This window comes from Carettochelys insculpta, chromosome 1 (assembly GCF_033958435.1).
Source record: "Carettochelys insculpta isolate YL-2023 chromosome 1, ASM3395843v1, whole genome shotgun sequence".
Lineage (NCBI taxonomy): Eukaryota > Metazoa > Chordata > Testudines > Carettochelyidae > Carettochelys > Carettochelys insculpta.
The window spans coordinates 234,279,702-234,307,291 of NC_134137.1; the positions used below are offsets into that span (position 1 = coordinate 234,279,702).

General features: G+C 44.6%; 1 protein-coding gene across 2 annotated transcripts in view; it reads right to left on the reverse strand.

Moving 5' to 3' along the window:
* LOC142007097 (C-type lectin domain family 12 member B-like) overlaps positions 1 to 27,590 on the reverse strand; it is a 34,731-nt gene that overhangs the window by 2,507 nt on the left and 4,634 nt on the right. Inside the window, exons 2-7 of one of the 2 annotated variants that reach the window (XM_074983631.1) lie at positions 22,949 to 23,047; positions 22,193 to 22,339; positions 18,761 to 18,915; positions 13,062 to 13,177; positions 12,128 to 12,244; positions 10,279 to 10,832 (exon numbers count right to left, since the gene is read on the reverse strand). In XM_074983631.1, coding sequence (XP_074839732.1) covers positions 10,808 to 10,832; positions 12,128 to 12,244; positions 13,062 to 13,177; positions 18,761 to 18,915; positions 22,193 to 22,339; positions 22,949 to 23,047 — 659 coding nt within the window. In that variant the 3' untranslated portion in view covers positions 10,279 to 10,807. Of the gene's footprint in view, positions 1 to 10,278; positions 10,833 to 12,127; positions 12,245 to 13,061; positions 13,178 to 18,760; positions 18,916 to 22,192; positions 22,340 to 22,948; positions 23,048 to 27,590 lie in introns of those variants that run through there. The other variant, XM_074983632.1, reaches the window with a different exon arrangement.

A 27,590-nucleotide genomic window follows, 5' to 3' on the forward strand; every position in this document is an offset into this window, starting at 1 on the left:
GTTCAAGGCTTGAGCACAAACTGAAGACCAGAGTAAATCCTGGTTAGGTCTCATCTTCACTTCAAACTAAATGTATGTTGTAACTAGTCATGTAAAGGGAACTCTTACAGGGTTGCTTTGGTGATGTAGCCAGACCCATCACCCACTTGCTCTCAGAGGCCACATAGCCAAGTTATTTCGAGATAACAGTGATGCTGAAATAACTTTAGCGACATCTACACTACACAGCAAGCACAGTTAAGACAGGGAATAAGGGCTAAATCAAAATAAGGGGTCTCCAGCCCTTCCCAGGATGCCCTGGTGGCCACTTTGTCACACACAGGGAAACTCCATGATACCCCCCTCTTACCCCAAAACCCTTAAAGGCACACACTGTGCAGACAGGCTTTGTGCTTTGGAGCAGGCCCCACAGCCTGAGGCACCCTGCTGCTGCTCCTCAGAACCCTCGAACCACAGCATGAGCTACCTGGAGGGGTTCGACCAGGCCTTCACAGCTCCCCAGGAGCATGCCTAAGCACTCCAGGAGCCTTCCTGGGCATACAAAGAGGTGTGCATCTTCCTGGTTGGGGTCAGAGATCCAGGACCTCATTGAGGTCTGGAGGGATGAGACCAACCTCCAAGATCTCCACACCCGATAGTGGAATATGGACATCTATGGCCACATGGCCAATGGCCTGGCCAGAAGGGGCCACATCCACACCCAGGAATAGGTACAGATGAAAGTCAAGGAACCATGCCAGGCCTATGCCTAGGTGGGCAGGTGCCAGTCTGAGGAAGTGCTTATCAGGTGCCCCTACTATGATGAGCTGGACAGTCCCATCTCCCAGGTCATCAACTCTGGCTGGGAAACACCTATCATCATCGAGATGATGGTGAGGAGGAGGGAAATGGGATGATGAGCAGGACCTGGATGTAGCCAGCCAGGGTACGCAGGAGACCCAGGGGACCTGAGGCCAGCCAGTGGAGCCATTCCAAAGTCGTCTGAGGCAGACGAGGGATGATCATGTGAGTGCCGTCACTGTGCCCCATACAAGTGGCGGAGGGGCTGGCTGGGCAGCTTGTGTGAGGGACTGGGTGCTCCACGTCTGGCCCTCACTGACCACAGAGCACAGAGCAGTCAGTACAGGAGGGCCCATGTGCCAGGCTGCTCCTGGGCACGCGGACCTGAGAGGCTGCCACAGGGAACCTTGGCCCGTTGTGCACAGAGTAACTGGAGAGGCTCACCATGATCCTGACTCTGCAGTGGGACACCCTCCCTCCACATGCCACCTCAGGAAGGAGGCAGGGGACAGCGGAACACATACATGCCCAACAGTCCCTCACGCGGCACACAGGCACGCCCACTATCATGTCAGCCTCCACTTGTAGGGACCTCGGGGCCACTGTCTGGAGTGCACATGACCTGGCTCCCCAGCCAGACCAGCTGTGAGGGGAGGGCAGTCCACATCCCCCAGCACAGCCTCCCAGAGCCCCGGATACCACGGAGTACCAGCAGCAGCACCTGGTGGCACTCTGGGCCATGCACCACACAGTGCAAGGCTAGGTCCAAGAAGACCTGCGGCTCCGGTGGGAGAGCCGGCAGGTGCAGTTGGCGCAGGGCCACTCCCTAGTCCAGAACATGCCGCCACATCCTGGTCCAGCACTTGACACCTTCACACACCGTTGCTCCTCCTCCCGTTCACTTTCCGTCTCCCACCACACCCCCTCTTCCTCCAGGGATGCCAAGCCCCCCACACCCATGTCAGTGGGACATGCTGAGGCTGACACAACTTGCAGCCCATGCCTTGAGCCTTCCCACCTCCTGCCCCCTCTGCTGCAGCTCTCCCCCTCTTCCATGGTTTCCATCCCCCTTCCACCCTGCCTCCGACCCCCTCCATTCCTTCCACTCCCGCTCCCTCTCCCCAGTTGCCTCGACCATCCCATTGTAGTCAATAAAGTTCATTTATTTTGCCACAAAAACTTGTCTTTATTGTGTCATTGGGAAAGGCGATAGGGATGGCAAGGTGGGAGGATGGCATGGACAGGTGGAGCTGAAGCCCACATTGGGATGGCTTATGGGATGACACATAGGGGACAGTGTCAATGCCGGTACTTCGACGTTGCCGCCGGCGGGGGTGAGGGGGGATTTGCTTAATGAAGTGCTGCATATGCACTGTAGCACTTCATTAGTAAATTCCCAACACCCTAATTACCATCCTTCCTTCGAAGGAGGGTGGTGGTGTAGACAAGCCCTTAGGGGTGTAAAGTTTTGAAAGGGGACAGGAAGAAGGGAATGAACCAGCTAAGCTTGGAATCCTTTCAGGTTTCTTACACAGTGCCCTAGAGAGATCCAGAAGGCATTGCACTTTGCTGGGCTGCAGTAATTCCTCCTGCTCCTGACCGTACAACATTAGGGCAAGCTTTGTGACATCCAGAGCAACTGAGACCCCAGAACGAGCTCCCCAAGGCAAGCGGTCAAGCACTCAGCAATGCTGAGAGAATCCAGAGATTTTGGGTGAGATGCAGGGATGCAGAAGGGACTCCTGTGAGATACAGGCTGCATGACCCTGGGGTCCCCTATTTGTCATGATTCAGTGTCACCCCACACTACCCTGAGACTCAAACAACCCTTCTATGAAACCCAAAACGTGTGTTGGAAGTCTGGATGTGCGGTATTCAGATTTCCTGTGTGACTTACGTCACTGGGAAATGAAACAAGTGTCGTGGCAGCTTGACAGTGGCTGTCACAGTCTGAGTGCTGACAGTAATCTGACTGGGTTTCAGTTAAATGAAAGCCATCTCATGGCTCTCTGTCAGTGGAAAGTGAACTTTTCTGATCTAATAAAGGACTTCCCCCAAAAGTTCAGCCTGATGCAGACTGGTGTGCTTCACGGGAACTAGGATACAAAGTTTGGTGAAAAATACCCCAGTACCACGGAATGTTTTCTTAATGAATGGATCCATGAATGATCTTAATGAATGGATTCATCCTTAATGAAGGGATCCTCTGTGTTAGACTGAAACACTTGGGCAGGCCTGTGCAAGCCCATGAGCTTCACTTCACAGTAGTAACTTTTTGGAGCAGCAGTTCCGCTGATGCACAAAGGGAGCAGCTCCCTTCTCTTCTGCAAGGCAAACAGCTGCACAAATTCATAGAGACTGATGTTTGCCCCTCAGAGCAGCTGCCTGGACTCTGAATATGCGCAAGTAGCAGAGCTCTTCGGAGCAGGCACTTGTTTTAAGAGAACTAACCTTGTGTTACAAAAACAATATAGTGGCAATACTGATTAAATATAAACTTATTTTGTTTGCTGCTGGTAAGAAAAGGGAACAATAACGTATTTCTCCAGTAGAATTATATTGTTCAGAATGAAAATGCCAAAAAGCAGGAAGTAAGACAGGTAGAGGGAATAAACATGAGCTCAGCTCAGACACAGCCATCAGCAGCTGGTGGAAAAAATCTGTAAAAGCTGCATTTATTGAACAGAAACTGTCTTTATGTGGTCAGACCACATAAGTAAGTCATGACTTTGGGATGGAAATAGATTTTGGATGCGAGAATCGTACTTTTCATCTGACCCCTGCAAGCCTGTTATCCTGAGAGCATCTCAGGAAAGGAGATGTCACAAGACCCTCATACAGAATTTTATACAAAACACGAGGGCCTTCTTTGTTTCTTTTTGTGTATTGTGAAAGATTGAGGTTTTGCTGTGTTACAATATGTGTAACGACATCAATCTTTTCTTTTACGATACTTATTTTTTCTCAGGATGTGTGTGTGTGTCCTCTTGTGCCTTGTATCTCAGTGACTATTTGAACCTCGAGCTCCCATGCCCTACAGGATTTGAATCACCTTCCTCTCCTGCACCACCAGCCCTATGTTGGTTATTTTCGGGGACCAAGCCTTCTCGACTATCTATACTATGGCTTTGACCAGAAATCCCATCCTAGACCCAAGATCCCTTCCAATGAAAGATCACCATTTTCAGCAGTTTCAATATTGACATTAAAAAAAAAAACTGTTTTCACCAAACCGTTCCTGACCAGCTCTCTGTGACAGCAGTGGGAGCTCCAGTATGGGTTGAGAGATGATGTTTGAAGTCTTAAATGTGTATACTGTCCATGTACCACAATAACAACTGGAATTCTGTGCTGTCCACATAATGAGTATGATGGATATGCCCTAATCCTAGTGATCCCCATGTCTGCTGGAAGTGGAATTTTCAAAATTATAGTAGTTACCAATGACCAACAATGATAAATGTATTCATGGCAATGCTTGCAAATGCCGAGCCATGCATCTACTCAGCCTTGTTTATGCCTCTTTCTCTTCCTTTTCTGAGCCTGCAGTTTTGTTTGTCTAAAAGTCAATGAAAAGAAAATTTGGACCCCATAGTTAAAGTTCACTATATCAAGAAGTAAAATGTACTGCAAGGTAGATTCTGTCACATAGTAAGAATCCTGGGGTGAGCGGGAGGTGACCAATCCAAGGGGAGCACTGCTCTGTCTGCTCAAGGAAATGGGATCTGACATCCAGAATCAAAATTCCCCTGCTATCACCCAAATGCAGGTGGAACCAAGGACTCTTACATGGTGCACCCCATCTGGTTTCCCTGTTAACAAGAATACACAAGAGTTTTCTGTTCCTCAGACACAGGGTGCCATGGAAGTAACAGATACAATTTTTATTCCAATTTTAAATGATACCTCACCAAAGTTCAAAGTGCATGTACAATACAGAAAAAAGCCCCTACCATGTTTTACCCACATGCAATAATATAAATAAATACAGTGGATAAAACATACATTTTAAAAAAGTGTATAATATAAAATGTACTAAATTCAACTGAACTAAAATCTGCATTTAAAACACCCACAAATTTGGAAAACAGGATGTCATATAAGGCCACTCTGTTCCAGTTACACTAACGCAACATCTGTGGAGAGGGGCGCTTGGTGAGGTCAGCAAGGCAGTACATTTCAGAAAGCAGAGCCCGCCAGTGAGGATCCTGAAAATCAAGAAGAATTCATGCAGGATCTGTCACCTCACAAGTTCACTCTGTCATATGCTGGGATTAAAAACACACACACACACACACAAAAAAGTCAGTATTGTACAAATCACCCACCCCACAATCATCCTTTTGGACAAACACCAACACTTTGAGTGGAGCCTGAAACCGAGTGCAGTCTTTTGCGCCCTTAGGAACTGTGTGTACTTATTCCATTGAAGAATCAACATCATGTGAGACAGCAGCTACATTCTTCACTGCCTGAAATTTCTGCCTGGTCTTCAGGAGTAACCTAAGAATCATGCCTTACAGAAATCCAGTCTGCTCCAGTTACATAAGTGTGAGCATTATGATAACCCTAAAACTATCCAATTTGTTTTAAAATCCAGTCACAACATTTAACCCTTTTATACTGAAGCAGTGAGTTACCGAGGTTTTCTATTCACTCAATTAAAATGGCCCTTTGATATATTCTACAATATTACAGGGTGTAAAATAAAGACCTAATGGCTGCGTCTACACGTGCACGCTACTTCGAAGTAGCAGCACCAACTTCGAAATAGCGCCCGTCACGTCTACACGCGTCGGGCGCTATTTCGAAGTTAACTTCGACGTTAGGCGGCGAGACGTCGAAGTCGCTAACCTCATGAGGAGATAGGAATAGCGCCCTACTTCGACTTTCAACGTCGAAGTAGGGACCGTGTAGACGATCCGCGTCCCGCAACATCGAAATTGCCGGGTCCTCCATGGCGGCCATCAGCTGGGGGGTTGAGAGACGCTGTCTCTCCAGCCTGTGCGGGGCTCTATGGTCACCGTGTGCAGCAGCCTTTAGCCCAGGGCTTCTGGCTGCTGCTGCTGCAGCGGGGGATTCATGCTGCAGGCACAGGGTCTGCAACTCATTGTCGGCTCTGTGGATCTTGTGCTGTTTAGTGCAAGTGTGTCTGGGAGGGGCCCTTTAAGGGAGCGGCTTGCTGTTGAGTCCGCCCTGTGACCCTGTCTGCAGCTGTGCCTGGCACCCTTATTTCGATGTGTGCTACTGTGGCGTGTAGACGTTCCCTCGCAGCGTCTATTTCGATGTGTTGCTGCGCAACGTCGATGTTGAACATCGACGTTGCCAACCCTGGAGGACGTGTAGACGTTATTCATCGAAATAGCCTATTTCGATGTCGCCACATCAGAATAGGCTACTTCGATGTAGGCTTCACGTGTAGACGTAGCCAATCAGCTGAAAATGAATATCAGACCCCTTGCTAAATCTTAATTTCCCATCAAATGCTTAAGATTCTTTATGGGTTGATTGATAAACAAAGTTTAAAGGACCTTGTTATGAATGGGAATTGCAAAGGAAAGCCTAAACTGAAGAGCTAGGAAACCCCTGAGCTAACCTGCTTGGGGGAGATGGGGTGGGGTGGGGAGCTCTTAGGGAAGACGGCAATGAGCCCAGAGGAGCTAGAGGAAAATTGCAAACCTGAAACTGAATCACAGCAGCATCCTTACTTTGTGATAAAACAGAGAAATAGGGGAAGAAATTAGCTCTTCCAGAACAGATACCCTGGGCACATCAGAATGTGTGAGTAGGGAAAAGTTTATATAGTCACATAAAGTTTATTATTTTCATTGTTTGGGGGGTTTGGAAATGATGTCTGAGCTGGTTATTTGTTCTCTCCTGTAACCAAGAATCACACACAGGGAGAAATCTCTATTTTCCTTTAATTTGTGTTTTTTTAAAGATATGTACAATAGTTGCAAAAATATTCTTGTTTTAATAATAAAAGTGTTTTTCATTTCTTTGTTAACAAGTAGTGGTTGATTTTTCATGTCCTTCAGGCATTTAAAACTACATGCCTGGGTGCAGACCCTGCACGGTTTTGAGGGATTTTTTGTTGTTGTTGTTGTTTTCATTCCAACTCCTTTGGAAAAATGAGGAGGGTGGGGGTTCTGCCCACAGGGAAGAGATTCCAAGTGATTTCTTTCCCGGAAAGGGGATTTTGTACACTTGGTGGTGGTAGCAACTGATTGATTGCAGGGAAAACTGAAATCAGGAAAACTTTTCTGTCCCTGGCAACTGCAGAGATTTGGCCAACTGTCCCCCATGACCTGAACTCGAGATGCCAAAATGGGGACTCAGCTGTGACAGAGCTATGTCTACATAATTTGACAAGTATCAGAGCGGTAGCCGTATTAGTCTGTAGCTTTGAGAACAACAAGAAGTCTTGTGGCACCTTATAGGCTAACAGATATTTTGGAGCATAAGCTTTAGTGGGTAAAGACCCGCTTCATCAGATGTTGCATCTGATGAAGCAGGTCTTTGCCCACTAAAGCTTATGCTCCAAAATACCTGTTACTCTATAAGGTGCCACAAGACTTCTTGTTATTACATAATTTGACTAAGTGATGATGGAGTAGTGGGGATGCTGCCACCTTGTATGGATGTGTACAAGGTGGCAATATCATCAGAGGAATTTGTTTAGAGTTGTTAAAGAGTTTAATTGATGGGAGAGAAAAAAACCTGGGGGAAACAGAGACATTCAGGTTGGAGATTCATAGCTGCTTTTATATGATAAAGCAATCCAGTACCTTTTGTCTGCTACTATACAGACATAGTTATGCACATGAGGACAGTTTATGAATGGGAGCTGCAAAGGAAAGTTTATGAATGGCTGCAATGATGATTATTTTTGACTGGAGTGCAATCTCTTTATCATGAAAGTGTAACTTAGAAATATAGACTGTTTTTTGTAATTGCAGTTAAACACAAAAGTGTGGAGTTCTTTAGAGCCTACAAGTCCACTCAGTCCTACTTCTTTTGCAGCCAGCTGCTAAGACCACAGGCACAAACTACATAGGTATTTCGAAAAATATAGGGGGTGCTGAGCCCCCACTGGGAAGACCAACTGTTGGTAGCTGTGGATCAGCTGATGCACAGGTGCTGTTGCAGATGAGCTCTTCCTATGGGTAGCTTGCATACAGCTGCAATCAGATCTTCTGCAGTCAGGCTCAGATCCAATGTTTCCTGCCTTCCTGCTCCAGCAGGGGCTGAATGAGTCTCAGGCTTGGCCTACACTAGGAGATTAGGTCAAATTTAGGTGACTTAGGTTGAATTTCAGAGTAATCAGTCCACACTACAGGGGACATTCTGTTGACTTTAAGAGCTCCTAAGGTCATGCAGAACCCATCACCTGCCTGGATGCATTTCCACTGGAATGGTGGTTGAGGCATGAAGGTGCATAGGAATGTTTAGTGCATCTGGCACATAAATAACTTGTAACACTAGCTACAAAGTAATTTATTAGGTGATGAGCTTTTGTGGGACGGACCCACTTCTTCAGACCATAGCCATACCTAAACAGACTCAATGTTTAAGGCACAGAGAACCAAAAACAGTAATCAAGGTTGACAAATCAGAAAAATATTTTCAAGGTGAGCAAATCAGAGAGTAGAGGGGAAGGAGGGGGCGGAGGAAGTCAAGAATTAGATAAAGCCACGTATGCATAAAAGCCCCTATAATGACCTCGAAAATTCCCATCCTGGTTCAAACCATGTGTTAATGTGTCGAATTTGAATATAAAAGAGAATTCAGCAGCCTCTCTTTCCAAACTGTTGTGAAAATTCCTCTTCAGTAAGATGCAAACTTTCAGGTCATTAACAGAATGGCCCACTCCATTAAAATGCTGGCTGACTGGTTTGTGAATCAGGAGTGTTTTATGTATGTTTTGTGCCCATTAATTCTTTGTCTAAGAGAGTTTGAAGTCTGTCCAATATACAAAGCATCTGGGCATTGTTGGCACATGATGGCATATATGATGTTAGTTGAGGAACATGAGAATGTGCCTGTGATTCTGTGAATAACCTGGTTAGGTCCAGTGATGGTACCTCCACAATAGATAAGTGGACAAAGTTGACAACGGGGTTTGTTGTAAGGAATAGTCCCATGACTGGTGTTCCTGCGGTATGGGCTGTGGTTGTGGGTGAGAATCCTCATAAGGTTGGGAGGTTGTCTGTGGGAGAGAACAGGCCTGTCACCTAGGACCTTCTGGAGTGTGACATCCTGATTAAGGATAGGTTGTAGGTCTTTAATAATGTGTTGCAGTGGTTTGAGTTGGGGGCTGTAGGTAATGACCAGTGGTGTTCTGCAACTGGATTGCTTTTTTGTTTTGATAGTATATAGACTAGCACAGCTTTCTCTCTGTTACTAGCTACAAAGGAGCCATGAGACTTCCTGTTCTCACTTTCAGGTGACATTATAGGCAGAATTTTCTCCGGGAAATTGTAACCAAACTTGTTTGTCTGAGCAATTGGGTAAACAAGAAGTAGGGCTGGGTAAATTTGTAGGGTCTAAAGCTTTACACTGTTTTTACATAAGGTGACCATCCATCCCTTTATTATTGGGACAGTCCCTTATTTAAGCCCTTTTGCAGGTGTCTTGTCTTTTTTAAAAAAATATCCCATATGTTGTCTCCCCACTGCTGGTCTGTCAGTCCCCTGGTCAGCACAGCCACAGCAGCCACTTGTTTGTGGCTGGCAGGTAAGTGTAGGCAGGCAGCAGCCGGCATGTGCTGTCTGCAGCTGGGTGCCGGCATGCAGTAGTAGAAGAGGTGGCAGGGTCTTAATATAGAAGAGTAAGTTAGTGTGTGTCGTTTCCATGTGCTCCCACAGGATTTCTCAGTCGGGAGAGAGGAGGTCTGCTAAACACAGGGCTGAGGCCCCAGTCACTGGTACCCAGCAGCACCAGGTGCTGGCTCCCATTGCCAGCAAGCCCCAGTATCACAGCAATCTTGCTCTCTAGTGAATTCCACCATGGGTCTGCAGCCTCAACTCTTGGCGGTCCCCATTGCAGGGCTGTAGTCCCAGTGTCCCTTGCTGCTGGACTACAGCCCCCATTGCCCGGGAACCCCACCATGGGACAGTACCCCCCATCACCTTCAGCAAAAGTTGTGGGGCCCTATCCCCTCATTCCCCATGGCCCCCGCCAGGAGGCTGCAACTCCCCCATCACTGGCAGCCCTTGCCGTGGGACAGCGGTCCCCATCACTGGTGGCATAGTTCTGACTGACTGCAGTTGAACTCACTTAGATCTGAGCAATTTATCAGGTGTCCCATATTTGGCATAGGGCAATACGGTCACCCTGTTTTTAAATGAAGTGTTCCAAACATAATTCTATGTTTGTAAGTTCACTTTTCATGACAAAGAGATTGCATCACAATACTTGTACTAGGAAGATTGAAAAGTACTATTTATTGCTTTTTATGGTGCAAATATTTGTAATAAACTTATTAAGGGAGCACTGTACACTTTGTATTCTGTGTTGTAATTGAAATCAATATATCTGAAAACATAAAAAAAATCCAAAATATTTAAATGAAGGATTTTTATTGTTGTTAAACAGTGTAATTAATTGAGATTTTTTTAAAATCATGCTATTATTCAAGATTACTTTTAATTTCAAATTTTTAATCAGTACCAACAACTTGAAATGCATCTGGAGGATGATGTAAGTTATACTATGTAGATACATTTCAGGAACACAGCTAAATAATGAAGCAGCTGCATTCTGCTTCCTCACATTTTGAGTGGCTTTCAAGTGTAGCCACAATTAGACTATATTGCAGAAACAATTCCAAAGATTATGATAATGGAATAATTCAGTGCATTTTGATAATCCAGTGCATAGGACTGATGATTTCTTGAAGTCATTCCTTCGCATGAGTTCCCATACTCTGTAAATAAGGTATTTTTGTTTCCGCTATGTACTGTAGCTATAGAACTGACCGTCTGGAACAGAAGTAACTCTGTACAAGTGTCTGTTGAGCAAATCATCAAGGCGAAATTGTTTGTGGTTGTCTAGGGTACAAATGAAATATGTTAATATTGGGAAAATGAAAAACTTTCAAGCTGGATGTCAAAAAAAAAGTAAAAGTAAAATCTGTGAGATTCTGAAAATAGGCTTTGAAAATAGTCGTGGGATATTGTGATGGCCAAAAAGGAACTAGATAGGTCCCTCAATGTCTATTAGCCAAGGTGGTCAGGGATGTAATCTCATGCTGAGGGTGACCCTAAACCTCTCACTGCAAGAATCTGGAAAGTGAAAACAGGGGGTAAATCTCTTCAGCTGGCCTAGTTTGCACTCCCGGGCTACGTCTACATGAGCCCCAAACTTCGAAATGGCCACGCAAATGGCCATTTCAAAGTTTACTAATGAAGCACTGAAATGCATATTCAGCGCTTCATTAGCATGCGGGCGGCCGCGGCGCTTTGAAATTGACGCACCTCGCCGCCACGCAGCTCGTCCCGATGGGGCTCCTTTACGAAAGGACCCCGCCTACTTCGAAGTCCCCTTATTCCCATGAGCTGATGGGAATAAGGGGACTTCGAAGTAGGCGGGGTCCTTTTGAAAAGGAGCCCCGTCGGGACGAGACACGCGGTGGCAAGGCGCGTCAATTTCAAAGTGCCGTGGCCGCCCGCTTGCTAATGAAGTGCTGAATATGCATTTCAGCGCTTCATTAGTAAACTTTGAAATGGCCATTTGCGTGGCCATTTCGAAGTTTGGGGCTCGTGTAGACGTAGCCTATATGACACTTATCTGGATGTGGGAGACCCCTATTAAAACTCCTCCTCCTCCCCAGTGAAAGGGGACATAAAGTGGGTGTTTCCCCACATCCCAGTTGTTTGGCAGTGTTCACTAGCCTAACGGGTGGAGAGTGAAGCAACACCAATTGACTACCCTAGTCACTGGGTTACAATTTACAAAGGAAGTCATCCCACTTACTGGGCTCCTTGCAAACATGGCATAGACACTTAACACCAAAGAGGGTTTCGAGCTAAGAAGGAGTCACAGGGCTAAGCGCCTCCCCTACAGCCTGTATTTAGGTGCCTGTTTCTGTGAGAAGAGCAGGGCTTGCTCATACCTCTCCTCAGCATCTCCCAGTGGCTAGCTTAGAGAGTACCCTGCCTAGTATTCTGCCTTTTCTGAGTCCCCTTCTAAGGTGCCTGTCTCTCCCCAGGCTTTGAATAAGAGGCTAGGAGCCCATCTTAGATTGAATCATAAAAACAAGAACTACGTACAAGACAACGTAATACATTCAGTTTACGTTCTCCTATTGCTTGGGCCAGTGCCCGGTGTGATGATGTGGCCATACCTGAGTTTGAGAGCTGCTTTCTCACAGATCCAAAAATACTCTGAATGGCAGTGGTCATAGGTGCGAATGTTCAATTCATAGAGGTGGCCACAGGTATAGTATTCATACACATCAATCCTAGAAAAGGAAGCAGCATTTTGTTGTGTCTCGACATTGGCCCTCTACACGTATTTGGGACACTGCGTATTTGCCCATTCCTCTGGGGTAAGTAATGTGCATGTGCCCTACCATTGATTCAGATTGCTTCCCCCTTCATGCCACCTCAGCTGCACTGTGAGTGCCAATCTATGCTCCACTGCTGCTGGCCAACTCCCTCCTCACCCACAGAAGCCCAATGACTAGCTGCTATTGTCTCTGTGCTTCTGGTCACAATATAGACAGTGCACAAGTGTAAAGGAACACCACAGAATCACAGAGTTGGAAAAGAACTCAGGGCGTCACCAAGTCCAACTCCCCGCTGAAAGCAGGACCAGCCCCATCTAATCATCCCAGCCAGGACTTTGTCAACTCGGGACCTCTAGAGAAGGAAATTTTTATCATAGACTCATAGGGCTGGAAGGGACCTCAGGAAGTGATTTAGTCCAGCCCCCTGCTTGAAGCAGGATTAACCCCCACTAAGTCATGTTTCTAGGTAACCCATTCCAGTGCTACACCACCCTCCTGGGCAAATAGTTGTTCCTGATATCCAACCTACACCTTCCCCATTGTAACTTGAGACCATGGCTCCTTGTTCCACCATCTGTCACTATTGAAAACAGCCTCTCTCCATCCTCTTCACAGTCACCCTTCAGATAGTTAAAGGCTGTTATCAAATCCTCCTTCATTCTTCTCTTCTGTAGGCTAAATAAGCCCCAAATCTCTCAGCTTCTCCTACTAAGTCCCTTCCCTCTGCACAGGAGACACCACAATTTGGTCCTAAATATTTGTAACTTACCAGTCTGCTTTCTTTCTCAAAAGAGCTGAGCCGTCTTCCCAATACCAGCTGTTATTACTGGACTTATGTAAACCAATCCAGAAATATTGTCTCATGTCTCTTGGAGGTAGGTGGCCCTGTGAGGAAATCACAATATTATTTCCAAAAAGAGACCACACTCTTATCTTTCACAGTTGTGTAGGTTAAAACATAACCAGTCTGACTCAGTGAAAGGACAAATCCTGGGCAGGGGCATGGCATGAACTGGGACTGCTCAGGGACTGTTTAAATGTCTCAGGCTATTGACATGTTGCAGGACGGATTTATGAGTGCCAGGGACTAGGTGTCTAAAGATGCAGATGGTGTTTGAAGATGCCTAGCCCCCATTAAAATCAATAGCAGTCAGGTGCCCAGGCAATTTTTAATGTTCTATTAGATGTCCAAAGATGCAGCAGTACACCAAAGTGGAAATTGACAGGCAGAGCTCTTTGAATGCAGAAATTTACTAGCCCATTAGGCCTTTACTCTGATTGCAAAATACATTTTGATTGGATTGGGTATGAGCTGTAACTGGACACACCCTCTCCATGACTGTGTGGGGAGCAGTTCCTGAGATGTGCCCCAAATATTCCTGTTGTTTCTTTCCTCACATGCAATTTCCATCCCAGCTTTATTCTCCATTCTTACATTCTGTCTTCTAAAGGCTGACTTAGCCAGCCAGGAGAGCACTTGGCTGTAACAGATCTGGCAAGCTGTAGATAATATCAGAGTAACATGATTCCATAGGAATTTTGCTCCCTAAAGAATTAGAGTCAGGATAACCCAGTCAGACGTTTTCCAGAGCCAACACATTTTAAGTGAGATCCAGCAGTGTTTAGCTGGGTCATGGACTGTAGCCGAGCCACTAGCCTTTCAATACCTGCCAGCAAATCAGACAGAGGGTCTCTCACCCTTTCATTTCCTGTTCTTTTCTTCCCCACACCTCCTTTTGTGAGTGCATTTTTTTTCTTTTCTCTGAAGCAAATACATAATCAGAATTTAATGACAGAATTGAAGATCTGAGACCTGCTGCTTAGTTAGATTTTGGCCAGGCTTGTTCCCAACATTGACAGAATGTTATCTGAAGACTTTTAGGAAAGAGATTTCTATTTAAAAGTCTCTATGCGAACATAGACAGAGGAAATAAGACAAAGAAGGAAAGTGAGATCCTGGCAAGAAAGCAAGAAATTACAGTTACCGTGGAGGAAAGGGAAAAATAACAAAATGGGTAAGTAAAATCTGAAACCTAATACAGTCCTCACAACAGATTCTGAGCAACAGGAGATCAGGGTTCTGCTTCCCTCCTGTCCTGCATCTTGTGTTGTTATTTGCACCAGGATTAAGTGGATGTAACACCTATCAGATTAGAGTGCCGCCATCGGATGGCAACTTAATCCCAGTATAAACAAATCAACAAAATTTCAGGACCATGTTGAATCCAGGTCTATGGAAGTATGAGTATCCTTCCCTGGAATCTCAATAGCAACTGGGACTATGTCTACACTACAGAGACTTTTGGAAGAAGCCCTTCTGGAAGATGTCTTCTGAAAGAACTTCTTTCAAAAGAGTTTGTCCACACACAAAAAAGGAGATCAAAAAAGTGATCTGCTCTTTTGAAAGGGAGTGTCCACACAGCCTCTGCTCTTTCGAAAGAGCAGGCCAGGGATGGAAAAATCAGGTGGCAAGAAGACTGCTGTTTCGAAAAAAGTGGCCTGCGGAGCATCTATGCACTTTTTTTTCTTTGGAAAGGGGGTGCTCTTCTTGAAATGGGAAAGGAAGAGCAATTTCAAAAGGAGCATTGCATTCTTTTCATTTACTTTCGAAAGAACAGTTTTTGTGTGTAGAAGCTCCATGGGATCTTTTGAAAGAGCCCCCTTTTTTTGAAAACTCTTTCAAAAGAACTTGCTAATGTACAGGCAGCACAGAAGAGCAAAGCAAATGTTACCTCAGTGACACAGATCAGTGTAGTCCTGAAAAGAGACAGAAGGCCGTACCCCTGTGGAAAACCCATTGCTCACAGGGGAGTCTGAGAGACATATGTCTTTTCTTTGATTGTGGCAGTAAGTGCCAAACCCTTTTTATCTGGTGATTGACAGGTGCACTGTATTCTGCATTGTTCTGCATTGTGAGGCTATGGATGCAACAGAGTCATAGGAACCAAAAAGTAATTTGACTTGAAAAGGGTTCTGAAAAGTTACACTCAGTAAAGGCTTAAAGATAGGAACACAGAGTTAGAGACCTGACAACCAGACACCATAAAGATCTGTATTAACCAATAGGCAAGAGCAGAGACAAAAAACTACAACAACAGCAAAAAACAACAACCCACACTAACATTGCACAGTGCCTCTATTGCCCCTTAAAGGTAGATGCATCTGGGCTGCCTGTCCCCCCCCCCCACTTCACCACAGCTCAGCACAGGAGCCACTTACAGGCAGGGGGTGGTGAATGCAGGTTTCCTCTCTTCCTGCCCCTGTCAGTGAGGGGGGCAAGCTTGTAAACTCAGAACCCAAGAAAAAAAATTCCCAAGTTAAGAACATAACACAGGAATGGCCATACTGGGTCAGACCAAAGGTCCATCCAGCCCGGTATCCTGTCTGCTGACAGAGGCCAGTGCCAGGTACCCCAGAGGAGGTGAACCGAAGACAATGATCAAGCGATTTGTCTCGTGCCATCTGTCTCCAGCCTTTGACTAAAGGCTAGGGGCACCATACTTTACCCTTGGCGAATAGCCATTTATGGACCTAACCTCCAAAAATTTATCAAGCTCTTTTTTAAACTCTGTTAGAGTGCTGGCCTTCACAGCCTCCTCTGGCAAGGAGTTCCACAGGTTGACCGTGTGCTGTGTGAAGAAAAATTTTCTTTTATTAGTTTTGAACCTACTACCCATTAATTTCATTTGGTGTCCTTTAGTTCTTATATTATGGGAACAAGTAAATAACTTTTCAATATTCACTTTCTCCACACCATTCATGATCTTATGTACCTCTATCATATCACCCCTCTATCTCCTCTTTTCTAGACTGAAAAGTCCCAGTCTCTCTAGCCTCTCCTTATATGGGGCCCTTTCCAAACCCTTAATCATTGTAGTTGCCCTTTTCTGAATTTTTTCTAATTCCAGTATGTCTTTTTTGAGGAGCACGCAGTACTCAAGATGTGGGTGTACCATAGTTTTATATGGGGAAGTATGATATTCTTCGTCTTATTCTCTATCCCTTTTTAAATAATTCCTAACATCCTATTTGCTTTACTGACTGCCGTTGCACACTGCGTGGATGTTTTCAGAGAACTATCCACTATAATTCCAAAATCCCTTTCCTGATCTGTTGTATCTAAATTTGCCCCCCTCACATTGTATGTATAATTGGGGTTATTTTTCCCAATGTGCATTACCTTACACTTACCCACATTAAATTTCATTTGCCATTTTGCTGACCAATCACTCAGTTTGCTGAGATCTTTTTGAAGTTCTTCACAATCTACTTTGGTTTTGACTATCTTGAACAGCTTTGTATCATCTGCAAACTTTGCCACCTCACTGCTTACCCCTTTCTCTAGATCATTGATGAACAAGTTGAACAGGATTGGTCCCAGGACCGACCCTTGGGGAACACCACTAGTTACCCCACTCCATTGTGAAAATTTACCCTTTATTCCAACCCTTTGTTTCCTGTCTTTTAACCAGTTTCCAATCCATGAAAGGATCTTTCCTTCTATCCCATGACCACCTAATTTACATAAGAGCTTTTGGTGAGGGACCTTGTCAAAGGCTTTCTGGAAATCTAAGTATGTTATGTCCACTGGATCCCGCCATCTGCATGTTTGTTAACCCCATTCACAGAGCTCTAATAGATTAGTAAGACACGACTTCCCTCTACAGAAACCATGCTGACTTTTGCACAACAAATCATGTTCTTCTACATGTCTGACAATTTTATTCTTTACTATTGTTTCTACTAATTTGCCTGGTACTGACGTTAGACTTACCGGTCTGTAATTGCCAGGGTCTCCTCTAGAGCCCTTTTTAAATATTGGCGTTATATGAGCTGTCTTCCAGTCATTGGGTACCGAAGCTGATTTAAAGGATAGGTTACAAACCACCATTAATAGCTCTGCAATTTCACATTTGAGTTCTTTCAGAACCCTTGGGTGAATGTCATCTGGTCCTGGAGACTTGTTACTGTTTAGCTTACCAATTATATCCAAAACTTCTTCTACTGACACTTCGATCTGGGACAGTTCCTCAGATTTGTCGCCTACAAAGGACGGCTCAGATTTGGGAACCTCTGTAATATCCTCAGCCGTGAAGACTGAAGCAAAGAAATCATTTAGTTTCTCTGCAATGGCATTATCTTTTTTGATTGCTCCTTTTATATCTCTATCGTCCAGGGGTCCCACTGCTTTTTTAGCGGGCTTCCTGCTTCTAATGTACTTAAAAAACATTTTACTATTGTTTTTTGAATTTATGGCTAACTCCTTCCTCAAAATCTTTTTTGGCTTTTCGTATTACATTTTTACACTTAATTTGGCAGTGTTTATGTTCCTTTCTATTTTCCTCACTAGGATTTGACTTCCACTTTTTAAAGTTGCTACGGAAACCTGGCCTGGAGAGTTAGCTGCTGGGCTTGGAGCCTGAGGTCCTGTCTGCACTCTGGAGCTGCGTCTACACGTGCACGCTACTTCGAAGTAGCGGCAGTAACTTCGAAATAGTGCCCGTCACGTCTACACGTGTTGGGCGCTATTTCGAAGTTGAAATCGACGTTAGGCGGCAAGACGTCGAAGTCGCTAACCCCATGAGGGGATGGGAATAGCGCCCTACTTCGACGTTCAACATCGAAGTAGGGACGTGTAGACGATCCGCGTCCCGCAACATCGAAATAGCGGGGTCCTCCATGGCGGCCATCAGCTGGGGGGTTGAGAGAGACTCTCTCTCCAGCCCTTGCGGGGCTCTGTGGTCACCGTGGGCAGCAGCCCTTAGCCCAGGGCTTCTGGCTGCTGCTGCTGCAGCTGGGGGTCCGTGCTGCATATACAGGGTCTGCAACTAGTTGTTGGCTCTGTGTATCTTGCACTGTTTAATGAAAGTGTGTCTGGGAGGGGCCCTTTAAGGGAGCGACTTGCTGTTGAGTCCGCCCCGTGACCCTGTCTGCAGCTGTGCCTGGCTCCCTTATTTCGATGTGTGCTACTTTGGCGTGTAGACATTCCCTCGCTGTGCCTATTTCGATGTTGGGCTGAGCAACGTCGAAGATGAACATCGACGTTGCCAGCCCTGGAGGACGTGTAGACGTTATTCATCGAAATAGCCTATTTCGATGTCGCAACATCGAAATAAGCTATTTCGAAGTTGGGTGCACGTGTAGACGTAGCCTGGAGGAGCAGCTCAGTTTTAAAGGGCCCCAGCCTTCACTACATGCCCACTGATGCCACAGTTCCCCACTTTGCCTCGCTCTCACTCTTGAAGCCAGGGAAGTAGAATCAGCTGCTTTTCCTCATCCCCATTTACCAGGCAGCCACTGGATGGTTGTGAGCCCCTCCTCTGAGCTGTCTACCCTGAGAAGCATCTCGTAACAGTGTTCAAAGTTACCAATATTTTAAATTATGAACAATCTATAGTCCCAAAATGTCCGTAACGCTGAAGTTCTGCTGTGCAGCTAAAACAAAGCAGTCTGGGAGAGGGACCGTACCAGTTTATCTCTGTCTTTTATCATGAGGAGGGTGGAATTCTGCAAAGAACAGAACTTTTGGCTGTCTGCCCAGGACTTCTTCTTTGTTGAAACGTAGAAGCAGGTGTCACCTCCCGTCCATTTCCAGTTTGTAGGGCAGAGTGTACAAATGGGTCCTACAAACGAGAGACATGGTCACCATTTCTCACCTTAAGCAATTCAGCAGAGAATACAGGTGCCACACCAATGACTGGAGTACACACAGAAGTTGCAGAGCCATAATGTACCTGACACTAATTCCCCATGGGCCAAACTGGAGATCCTCACTGGCCTGTGTGAAGTGAGCTGTGGAGTTACAACATGGCATGATGGCCATTCAGAAGTGGGTTTTTCATTGGTGAGAAATTTTAAACTTGGCAGTAGAAGTTCTGTTCCTCTGCAGGTGAACAGGGTGAAATGGCTGAAGCAATATTATGCTGATTTTTTGTTATAAGCAACCAGAGAATTTGATCTTTTTCTTGTTCTCTGTAATCAGAGTTCATTCCTGGGACAGAGCTACCTCCTAGAAATCAGGCATTAGCGTTCAGGTTGGAATTCCCGTAATCAGGGGCTGGGTCTACACGGCATGGCTTTCCCAGCAGATCCATGCTAATGAGCAGCCTCGAAATTGCAAATGGCCATGCATTAGCATGTTTCCATGGCTCATTAGCATAGCCGCATGAGAGCTCCATCTCGGCAGAGGTGGGTGCCGGCAGTAAAGAGGCTGTGTGGATGTGCCCCTGCTGGCCAAAAGCCCCTCTGAAATTCAGGCATAAGGGTCTGGAGGCAGAGGGGCTTTTTGCTGGCCAGGCACGTCCACATGGCCTCCTTATTGCCGGCACCCCGCTCTGCCGAGACTGAGCTCTTGTGCGGCTACGCTAATGAGCTACAGGACCATGCTAATGAGCAGCCATTTGCAATTTCGAGGCTGCTCATTAGCATGGATCTGAAGGGAAAGCCGCGCTGTGTAGACCCAGCCAAGGTGTATAGTAACCAACTGAATGCTGAACTACTTGTTACCAATTTCTCCTCCTGTGGGAAACTGACCTACCAGGCCTTGAAAACTGCTGCCATTCAGCAATAATATATTTTAATGAACAATCCTACAGAAGCCACAGTAAGCAGATGCACAAGATATGAACCATGAGGAACTAGTCTTTTTCCATCTTATCAACAAAATTACTATTGATTTAAGTGCCCTCTCAGTAGGAACTTCTTGTACCACCATGGAAGTGTAATGGCCCTTGGAAACAGTGTAAATGGCTGTCATCAGAGGGTAAAGGAGAACAAGGTCCTAAGCTATCAGTTAGGGAGATTGATGCATAACTCACCTAAAGCAAAACCATAAAAGCAAGAAAATGAAAAGCGAATACCATCTACTCCTCAAACCAGAGACAGTCATCTCAACAGGACAGCAACTATTATGGATTATGGCTTGGAAGTTTGTCAAACTGAGCCTGACTAGCCCTCCCCCTAGAACACGACTTTCAGTGAGGTCGGACACGGTGATGGCCACATCACTCCCTTGTGCCATGAAAACCGACGTACCTTCACCACATCTGTCAATGAGCCTTTGGCTCCCCATGTCTCAGAGCAGCGCTAGCCACTCAGCAATAGCGTCAGTAACTTAGGTTAATATTTAACTTTCCTCACGTCCCATGATTCTATGCACCACAGCTGAACACTGTGGCGTTCTTTCCAACCCATCTTATTTCTTCTGGTTTGAAATGTAATTGCCCAGATCTACCCTTGATGTTCCATAGTGAATTCACTACAGAATCCATCCATATTGCTCCTTTCTTGATGCCACTGCTGAGCAGAGTGAAGCAAACATTTGGTTTATCTTTGTTGAGCACCTGAAGAAAAAAAATGACTATGTCTCCCCCACACCCTGTAATTTCACACTAATTGAGAATTCTTTTCCTCACTGAAACCCATTCATCTGTTCATGGGGGTCAAAAGAAACAAGGTTATTAGAAGCTAAATGTTGAAATGGTTCATTTAAAATATCACAACAAATCATGTTCCCCTCAGAGAATTTTTCCCTTATTTTTATTTGGCTGAATTCTGACCAAATTCACAAAATAGTTTTGGTAGCCAACTTGAACATTTACTATTAACAAAAAAAAAAAAAAAAAAAAAGCCAGCCTAGCTCTACATGGAATAACACAAAGTACTCCCACTTCCCCAGAGACTGAACATGCTGCTTCTTTTGCCATTCATTATGCTACCCCAGTCCCAGAGGGACTAATTCAGCGGTTCCCAACCTCTTCCAGGCAGGGACCTATTTTGACAATGCAGGAAGATTTGGTGACCTGAGACAATTCAAAAACAGAAGGGGGTGGGGGGAGCAGTGCTGTAATTAGCTAATTTTGCTCCTGAGGCAAAAATATAAAATTGCGTCCCCTCATGCTTGTATATTCATAGTAGTTATTTTATAGAAAAAAGGAAATACGTTTTATATATATATATATATATATAATATAAATACAATGTAAAAATATATATTTATATTATAATAATAATAATAATAATAATAATAATAATAATAAAATGCACTGCTTTTATTAAAGTTAATTATTATTTTATTATTATAGTTGATCTGAGTTGTGGTGGGGGAAAGATTCTCATTCCCAAACTGCTCTCCACCCCAGCTTCTCCAGCTTAAACCCCACACTCAGAGGCTGGAAGGGCTGAGGGGAGTCACACTCAGTGGCTGGGGTGGGGAGATACAAATGAGAAAATGAAATCTGACAAATCAGCTACATAGAACAGAAAGGGGGCAAAAGGGGGGTAAGGGAGGAGGGGGAGCAAAAATTACTTACTGCAAGAGTCTATTAAGTGGCTTGCCTGGGATGACTACGAATATCAAAGGTTGAGAAGCTGTCATTGTAATGTGTAATTACTTCTCTATTGATAGACATAGCTGCTGGAAGTGGCAGTGTTAAGGAGCTGCCGGTGGTTCCTTTAAGAGCCACATGCATCTCCGAGCTGCTGGAAACCCTTAACAAATCTAATTGTGACCCCTGTTTGTGTCCCGGCCCATAGGCTGGGAATCCCTGGACTAATTTAAAAGTTAATCCTAATCATCCACATCGTTCTGAAAACCACTGAGAAACAAGAGTAGCAAACAGTTACTGCTTGCTCTGTTCTATGGCCCTTGTGAAATCAGTTAGCAGAAATCCAGTTACTAGGAGACAGGTGTCAACACTGCCAATGAATCACAATCACTAGCATAAAGGGGGCATCCCCTTGTATCACATCTCTCCACTACCTGCACATACCCAGTTGTGCTCCTTCCAATGCAAGGGTAGAGTGACTAGATAAGCAACTTTATGAGAATGGAGAAAATTGTACAACCATTGCTCAACCTATATCTATTTGTGAACACAGGACATGAGTCTATTTTTTTACCATTATTCTTATTCTTTTCCTCCTCCCCTTCAAGACACAAATTATCTTTCATGTCTTGTAACCTTTTTGAGAAATTTGTTTGTAGAGTTTCCTGGTTCTTCATGAGATTCCCAATCTCTTCCTTGAAGTCTCTGGAAACCTGAAAAACTGAAGTTCGCAAAAGAGTTTATCATTTTGATCATTTACAAATCAAAATTATTCCTGTCTTGGTCCTATTCACTTTGGTGATTCTATTAATCTAATGCAATTGCTGTACATTTTTTCATGTAGAAAGGATTAGTGATGATATCACAGGCTCACTGTCATTTTCCTGTTAAAAACAATATAAAATAAGCTGGTCTGTTAATAGAGTACAGAGTCTTTTACTTTCTGTCACCAATTTGTATCCAGCACAGGTCAGTATTAACCAAGATATCTCCAAACAAGAAGTAGGTGGAAGTCTCTCCAGTTCCTAATAAGACAGGTTTCTACATAAAAAAAACCCAGCATCACCATAACTGGCAGAAGAAGGCATCTCTTTAGCAATTTAATGAGCATGAGTGTGTTACAGAGATTACCATTTAGAGCAATAATTCTAGTCGAGCAGAGCCAAGGTTAAGTTCATTAATGAAGAAGCATGTTTGGGAAACTTGCATTACTAGTGCCCATTTTGTATCTTTACCACAGCTAAATCATCAACTTCAGACTAGAAAGACGCAACATCAATCTGGTATTTTTTACAAGTGGCAAATTAATGAATAAACTATTTATACTTACACACAATCCCAAAGAATAACAGCCCTAGTAGCAATACCAAACACAGCGTGAGGAAAGTCAGGGCAGCCAAACGCCATGTAGGGGATGTAGTACGGTGCCCTGGTAAAAACAGCAGGTTAAAGTTCAGACGAGTAATGTCTATGTATTTATGCTTGGTACTTTAATATGTTTGGTGCTTTAACAAGACCAAATGTACAAAGCTGAAAACAATTATGGGCCCAACCATAACTGGGAGGAAGAATTTAATTTGAAAAATGTGAATGGTAATTGGGAATCGTTTCATACTTTATTAGATGTTCAAAGAGTCCTCACATCCCCCATTCAGAAGTTAGGCTGTGGTGAAAAAAAGCAATATGGTTTAGAAAAGAATTGAAGGAAGCTATACAATTATATCTATATCTTTGGGTACATCTACACGACCTGGTAGATCGAGCCAGTCAGGATCGATCTTCTGGGGTTTGATTTTGTCTGCCTAGTGGCGAATGCATGAAATCGAACTATGAGGGGTCAACTGTCAACCCCTTTACTCATCAATCTCATGAGAAGTACGGGAGGTTGACAGGAGTGTTTTTCCTGTCAACTTTTCTCAGTAAGGATGACCAGGTAAGTCAATCACAGATAGGTCAATTAGAGCTATGCACATCTACGATTGACTTTAAAGTCTAGTATAGACCTGGCCTATGTCTGGAGACATAGCAATGCACTACTCTTTTTCTCAGTGAATTCCGGGTTGATACATGCCTGTTAAATAGCTTAATACCTTTGACTTTTTGACGTCTGTGTTCTGTCCTAGTGCTGGTGATACCTTTTAAAGTCACTAATAGTCCTAATTACAACAGTTTCATTAATAAATAAATGAAGATGCAGGCCTTTACCGTTTAGGTGGCAGTTGGTAGTGTTAGCTGGTCTTTTGTTAATTCACAGGTGGCATGGCTTTGAGCAAGCTCCCAGCTGCACGGGGGAGGAGGGGTGGGGCTGAGCACCTACCTCGTGTGCCAATGAAAAATCAGCCCACTTGCCACTCTTGGCATCCACGCCAGGGGTTGCTGACTCCTGGCCTGCTGTAATCAGTTTGGTTATTGTAAGTTAATGCTGAATGCAGGGGTTGGGAAATGTGATCCTCCATGCTTGCAATTACTGTGGGAATACGAAAAAGGCCAACTGTGTTTAATCTCCATCTCAAAGAGAGAGACACTGTCATTTTAAACTCCCTTGGGAGACAAGGGATACTCGTTAGAATTCTGTGAAACCAGAGTGGGAGGGCAGGGCTCTGAGCCAGCAGGCTACATGACGTCCAAGTGTGAGTTGTAGCACTGGTTTAACCTGCTCTCCCCACTGTTCCATGATGGAGCCAAAACAGGCTCCATGAGGAGCCTCTTTATGATTTTAAATTTATTCCAGTGGACGCTGGAGATTGCTCGTGGCTGGACTGTGCTTTGGGCCAAGAGGTGAAATCACCACACTTTGTCCAGACCCAAATCCTAGTGGAGGTAGTGAGCAGTTATCCAGTGGGAGCAGCAGCGTGGCCAGCAGGGCAGTCGGTGAGAGGAGCACTGCACTGGTGGCCCAATGGCACCCGGAAGGGTGGTAGAGGACAGTAGTGAACAGGCAGATGGAAGGTGACCAGTGGAGTGAGTAAGATGCTGCTTCACCTCCCCTACTCAGCATGGGCGGTGAGCCCTGCAGATGCAACACTGAACCCAGGATTTGCTCTGACCCAGGGCTGCAACTGTGAGTGGGGTGCAAAGGTAGGATGGTCATGTGAAGTGAACATTTGGCTTGCTGGACTTGAGAACCTGAGAGGAAGGGGACATTGCCCAACCAATTGCCCAATTGTCTCATTGGGCGGGATTTTTCTTATGATTTTATTTATAAACTCTCCTGTTTCCCCAAATTAACATCAAGTCACTTCCCTTCTTTTTCATTGAAACTTCCTTTTCTGCACTCAGGCTCTGTGCTTGTGGCCGTGTCTACGCTAGCTCCAAACTTCGAAATGACCATGTAAATGGCCATTTCGAAGTTTACTCATGAAGTGCTGAAATACATATTCAGCGCCTCATTAGCATGCGGGCGGCAGCGGCACTTCCAAATTGACGCATCTCGCCACCGCGCGGCTCGTCCTGATGGAACTTCTTTTCGAAAGGACCCCACCTACTTCAAAGTCCCCTTATTCCCATCTGCTCATAGGAATAAGGGGACTTCGAAGTAGGCGGGGTCCTTTCGAAAAGGAGCCCCGTTGGGACGAGCCACACGGCGGCGAGACGCGTCAATTTTGATGTGCCGCGGCCACCCGCATGCTAATGAGGCGCTGAATATGTATTTCAGCGCTTCATGAGTAAACTTCGAAATGGCCATTTACATGGCCATTTCGAAGTTTGGGGCTAGTGTAGACACAGCCTGTGAGTGGGAAAGCATTAACTCTCAGAGGTGCCCAGAGGTGTGTAAACTTGTCAAGTTACTGGGTGGGAGTTGGAGCCAATTCTGTGTTGGATGGATGGAGAGGAACCCTAGATATTGATCCTGGCCCTGGCTGCTGTTGGCTCCACCTGGCAGAAGGGTTACATTAACATTTATGATGAAACTTGATTGAACTAGTGTTACTATCTGTATGTTCCTTTTGAAGGTTGTGGTAAACTGCATGTGAATTGTCTAATGGATAAATTATCTAACGCTAATTGCCATGAGGTTTGGGAGACAGAAAGTTACATCAAAAGCCTGTTGTGCTGTCCGAGGCTAAGAGGCTGCTGCAAAGGTAGACAGTGCCTTTGGACAGGATCCTTTTTCATCTTGTATATGCTTGGATACTCACATGGGAAGCTGCAAGCCATAAAAGAGGAAATCCCAGGAGATCCTGGTTTCCTAATAATGGACATTGATTTAATAATTCTGCATTGATCTGAAGAGATCCATCTGCAACCACAAGGTCACCATCTCTATTATGTATCTGAATCTTCAGAATTGAACTCATGTCTGTATGTATACTGAGGTTTTAACCAATACTCTTTTCTTTTAAAATAAAGTTTAGCCTAGTTAATAAGAATTGGCTGTTAGTGTATATCCGGGATAAGATGTGGAATATTCCTTGACATGAAAGATAATGTGTCTGATTTTTTGGAATTGGTAGAACTTTGACTGGGTGCCTTGGTAGAAGCCTGAGGCTGGGTACTTTGAGGGAACTATATGGTTTTTACTTGTGATTGACCAATAAGGTGATAAAGAAGGAGTTTTGTGCTGGCTTGGTAAATATAAATATTAGAATATCCAAGAGCTTTGAGGATTGGCCATCCCATTTCTTGCAGTGCACTCTGAGTCACCTCAGCTGGTTCCCCTGGGACCCTGGGTATTTCAGGCCTAGCTTGAATCTTGATGAAAAAAGAAGTTGTTTTTCAGTTCACCTCATGCAAGTAGAGTACTGCAATGTCATTATCATATGTAATTGCACTTTCATGTTGATTTTTTTTACATAACTGCACTCAAAACATAAACAATGTAAACCCTGTAAACAATGTAAAGCAATGTAAGTGCACAAGTCCAGTCAGCCCTAATTCTTATTTAGCCAATTGCAGAGAGAGAAAAGTTTGTTCACATTTACAGGAGATAATGCTTCTCACCTCTTGGTCACAATGTCACCTGAAGAGAGAACAGATGTTAGAATGGCACTTTTTTAGCTTACATTGCCAAGTATTTACAGGACAAAACATGCTAAACATTCATATGCCCCTTCATGCTTTGGCCACCATTCCAGAGGACATACTTTCATGCTGACCATATGTCATGGCTCCTTCCCCACTCTAGCAAGATAAATTCAGAAGTGGGGGCCAGAAAAAGTACCTCCAAAACCTTATCTACCAGGTTTTGGTATAAACTCCCCCCCCAAAAAATCCTAAAAACCTCAGATTTTGGGGATAAAATTCACTGCCACCACCCAAGTAATAATAAAGAAACCAGGGAGAGACTACTTGGGAAATCTCAGCCCCAAAAGTAAAAACCAGGACACAAACATTAACCAAAACCAAGTTAATAAAAAGAAAAAGAGAGGACTTTTATTATTACAACAATATTTATGTTGCAAGCTTCATGACTAGATGGAAAAGTCACAAAGTAAAACACATGGGGAGTCTCCACCATGGGCCTAGAACTTAGTTACAAGGAGCGTAAAAGAACATTTCTAAAAAGTGCACAGACATCAGATCCCACTTCCCAAACCATAAAACAATAAAGCCTAATGGATCTATCTAAACTTTACCCTACTTGCAGAAGATTGGAAGAAGGGCCTGTTCTTGGAGGGAGATATTCTGTGTCTGTCTCCCTCATGGCTGGAAAGAAGAAGAAGCAACAGAGGACAGAAAAAGGGAGGAGCCAAAAAATTCAATTCTTACCTACATTCCTACAGGCCAATCCCACCTGGCTAAGGAGGTTAACCTTTTTTCTCCCAGGCTGCTGGCTAACCCTCATGATCATGACACCATACATGTTCAAAATAGTACATTAGTTTAATATGTCGTTGAACTCCTTGGAGGAGTGTTTTACCCGCTCTATGTTTTACATGCATTTTGCCATGTATGTTATGGTAGTCTCAGATAATAATTTGGCATTTTATTTGTTTTAAGAACACTTTTTACACAACGCAGAGATAAAAATG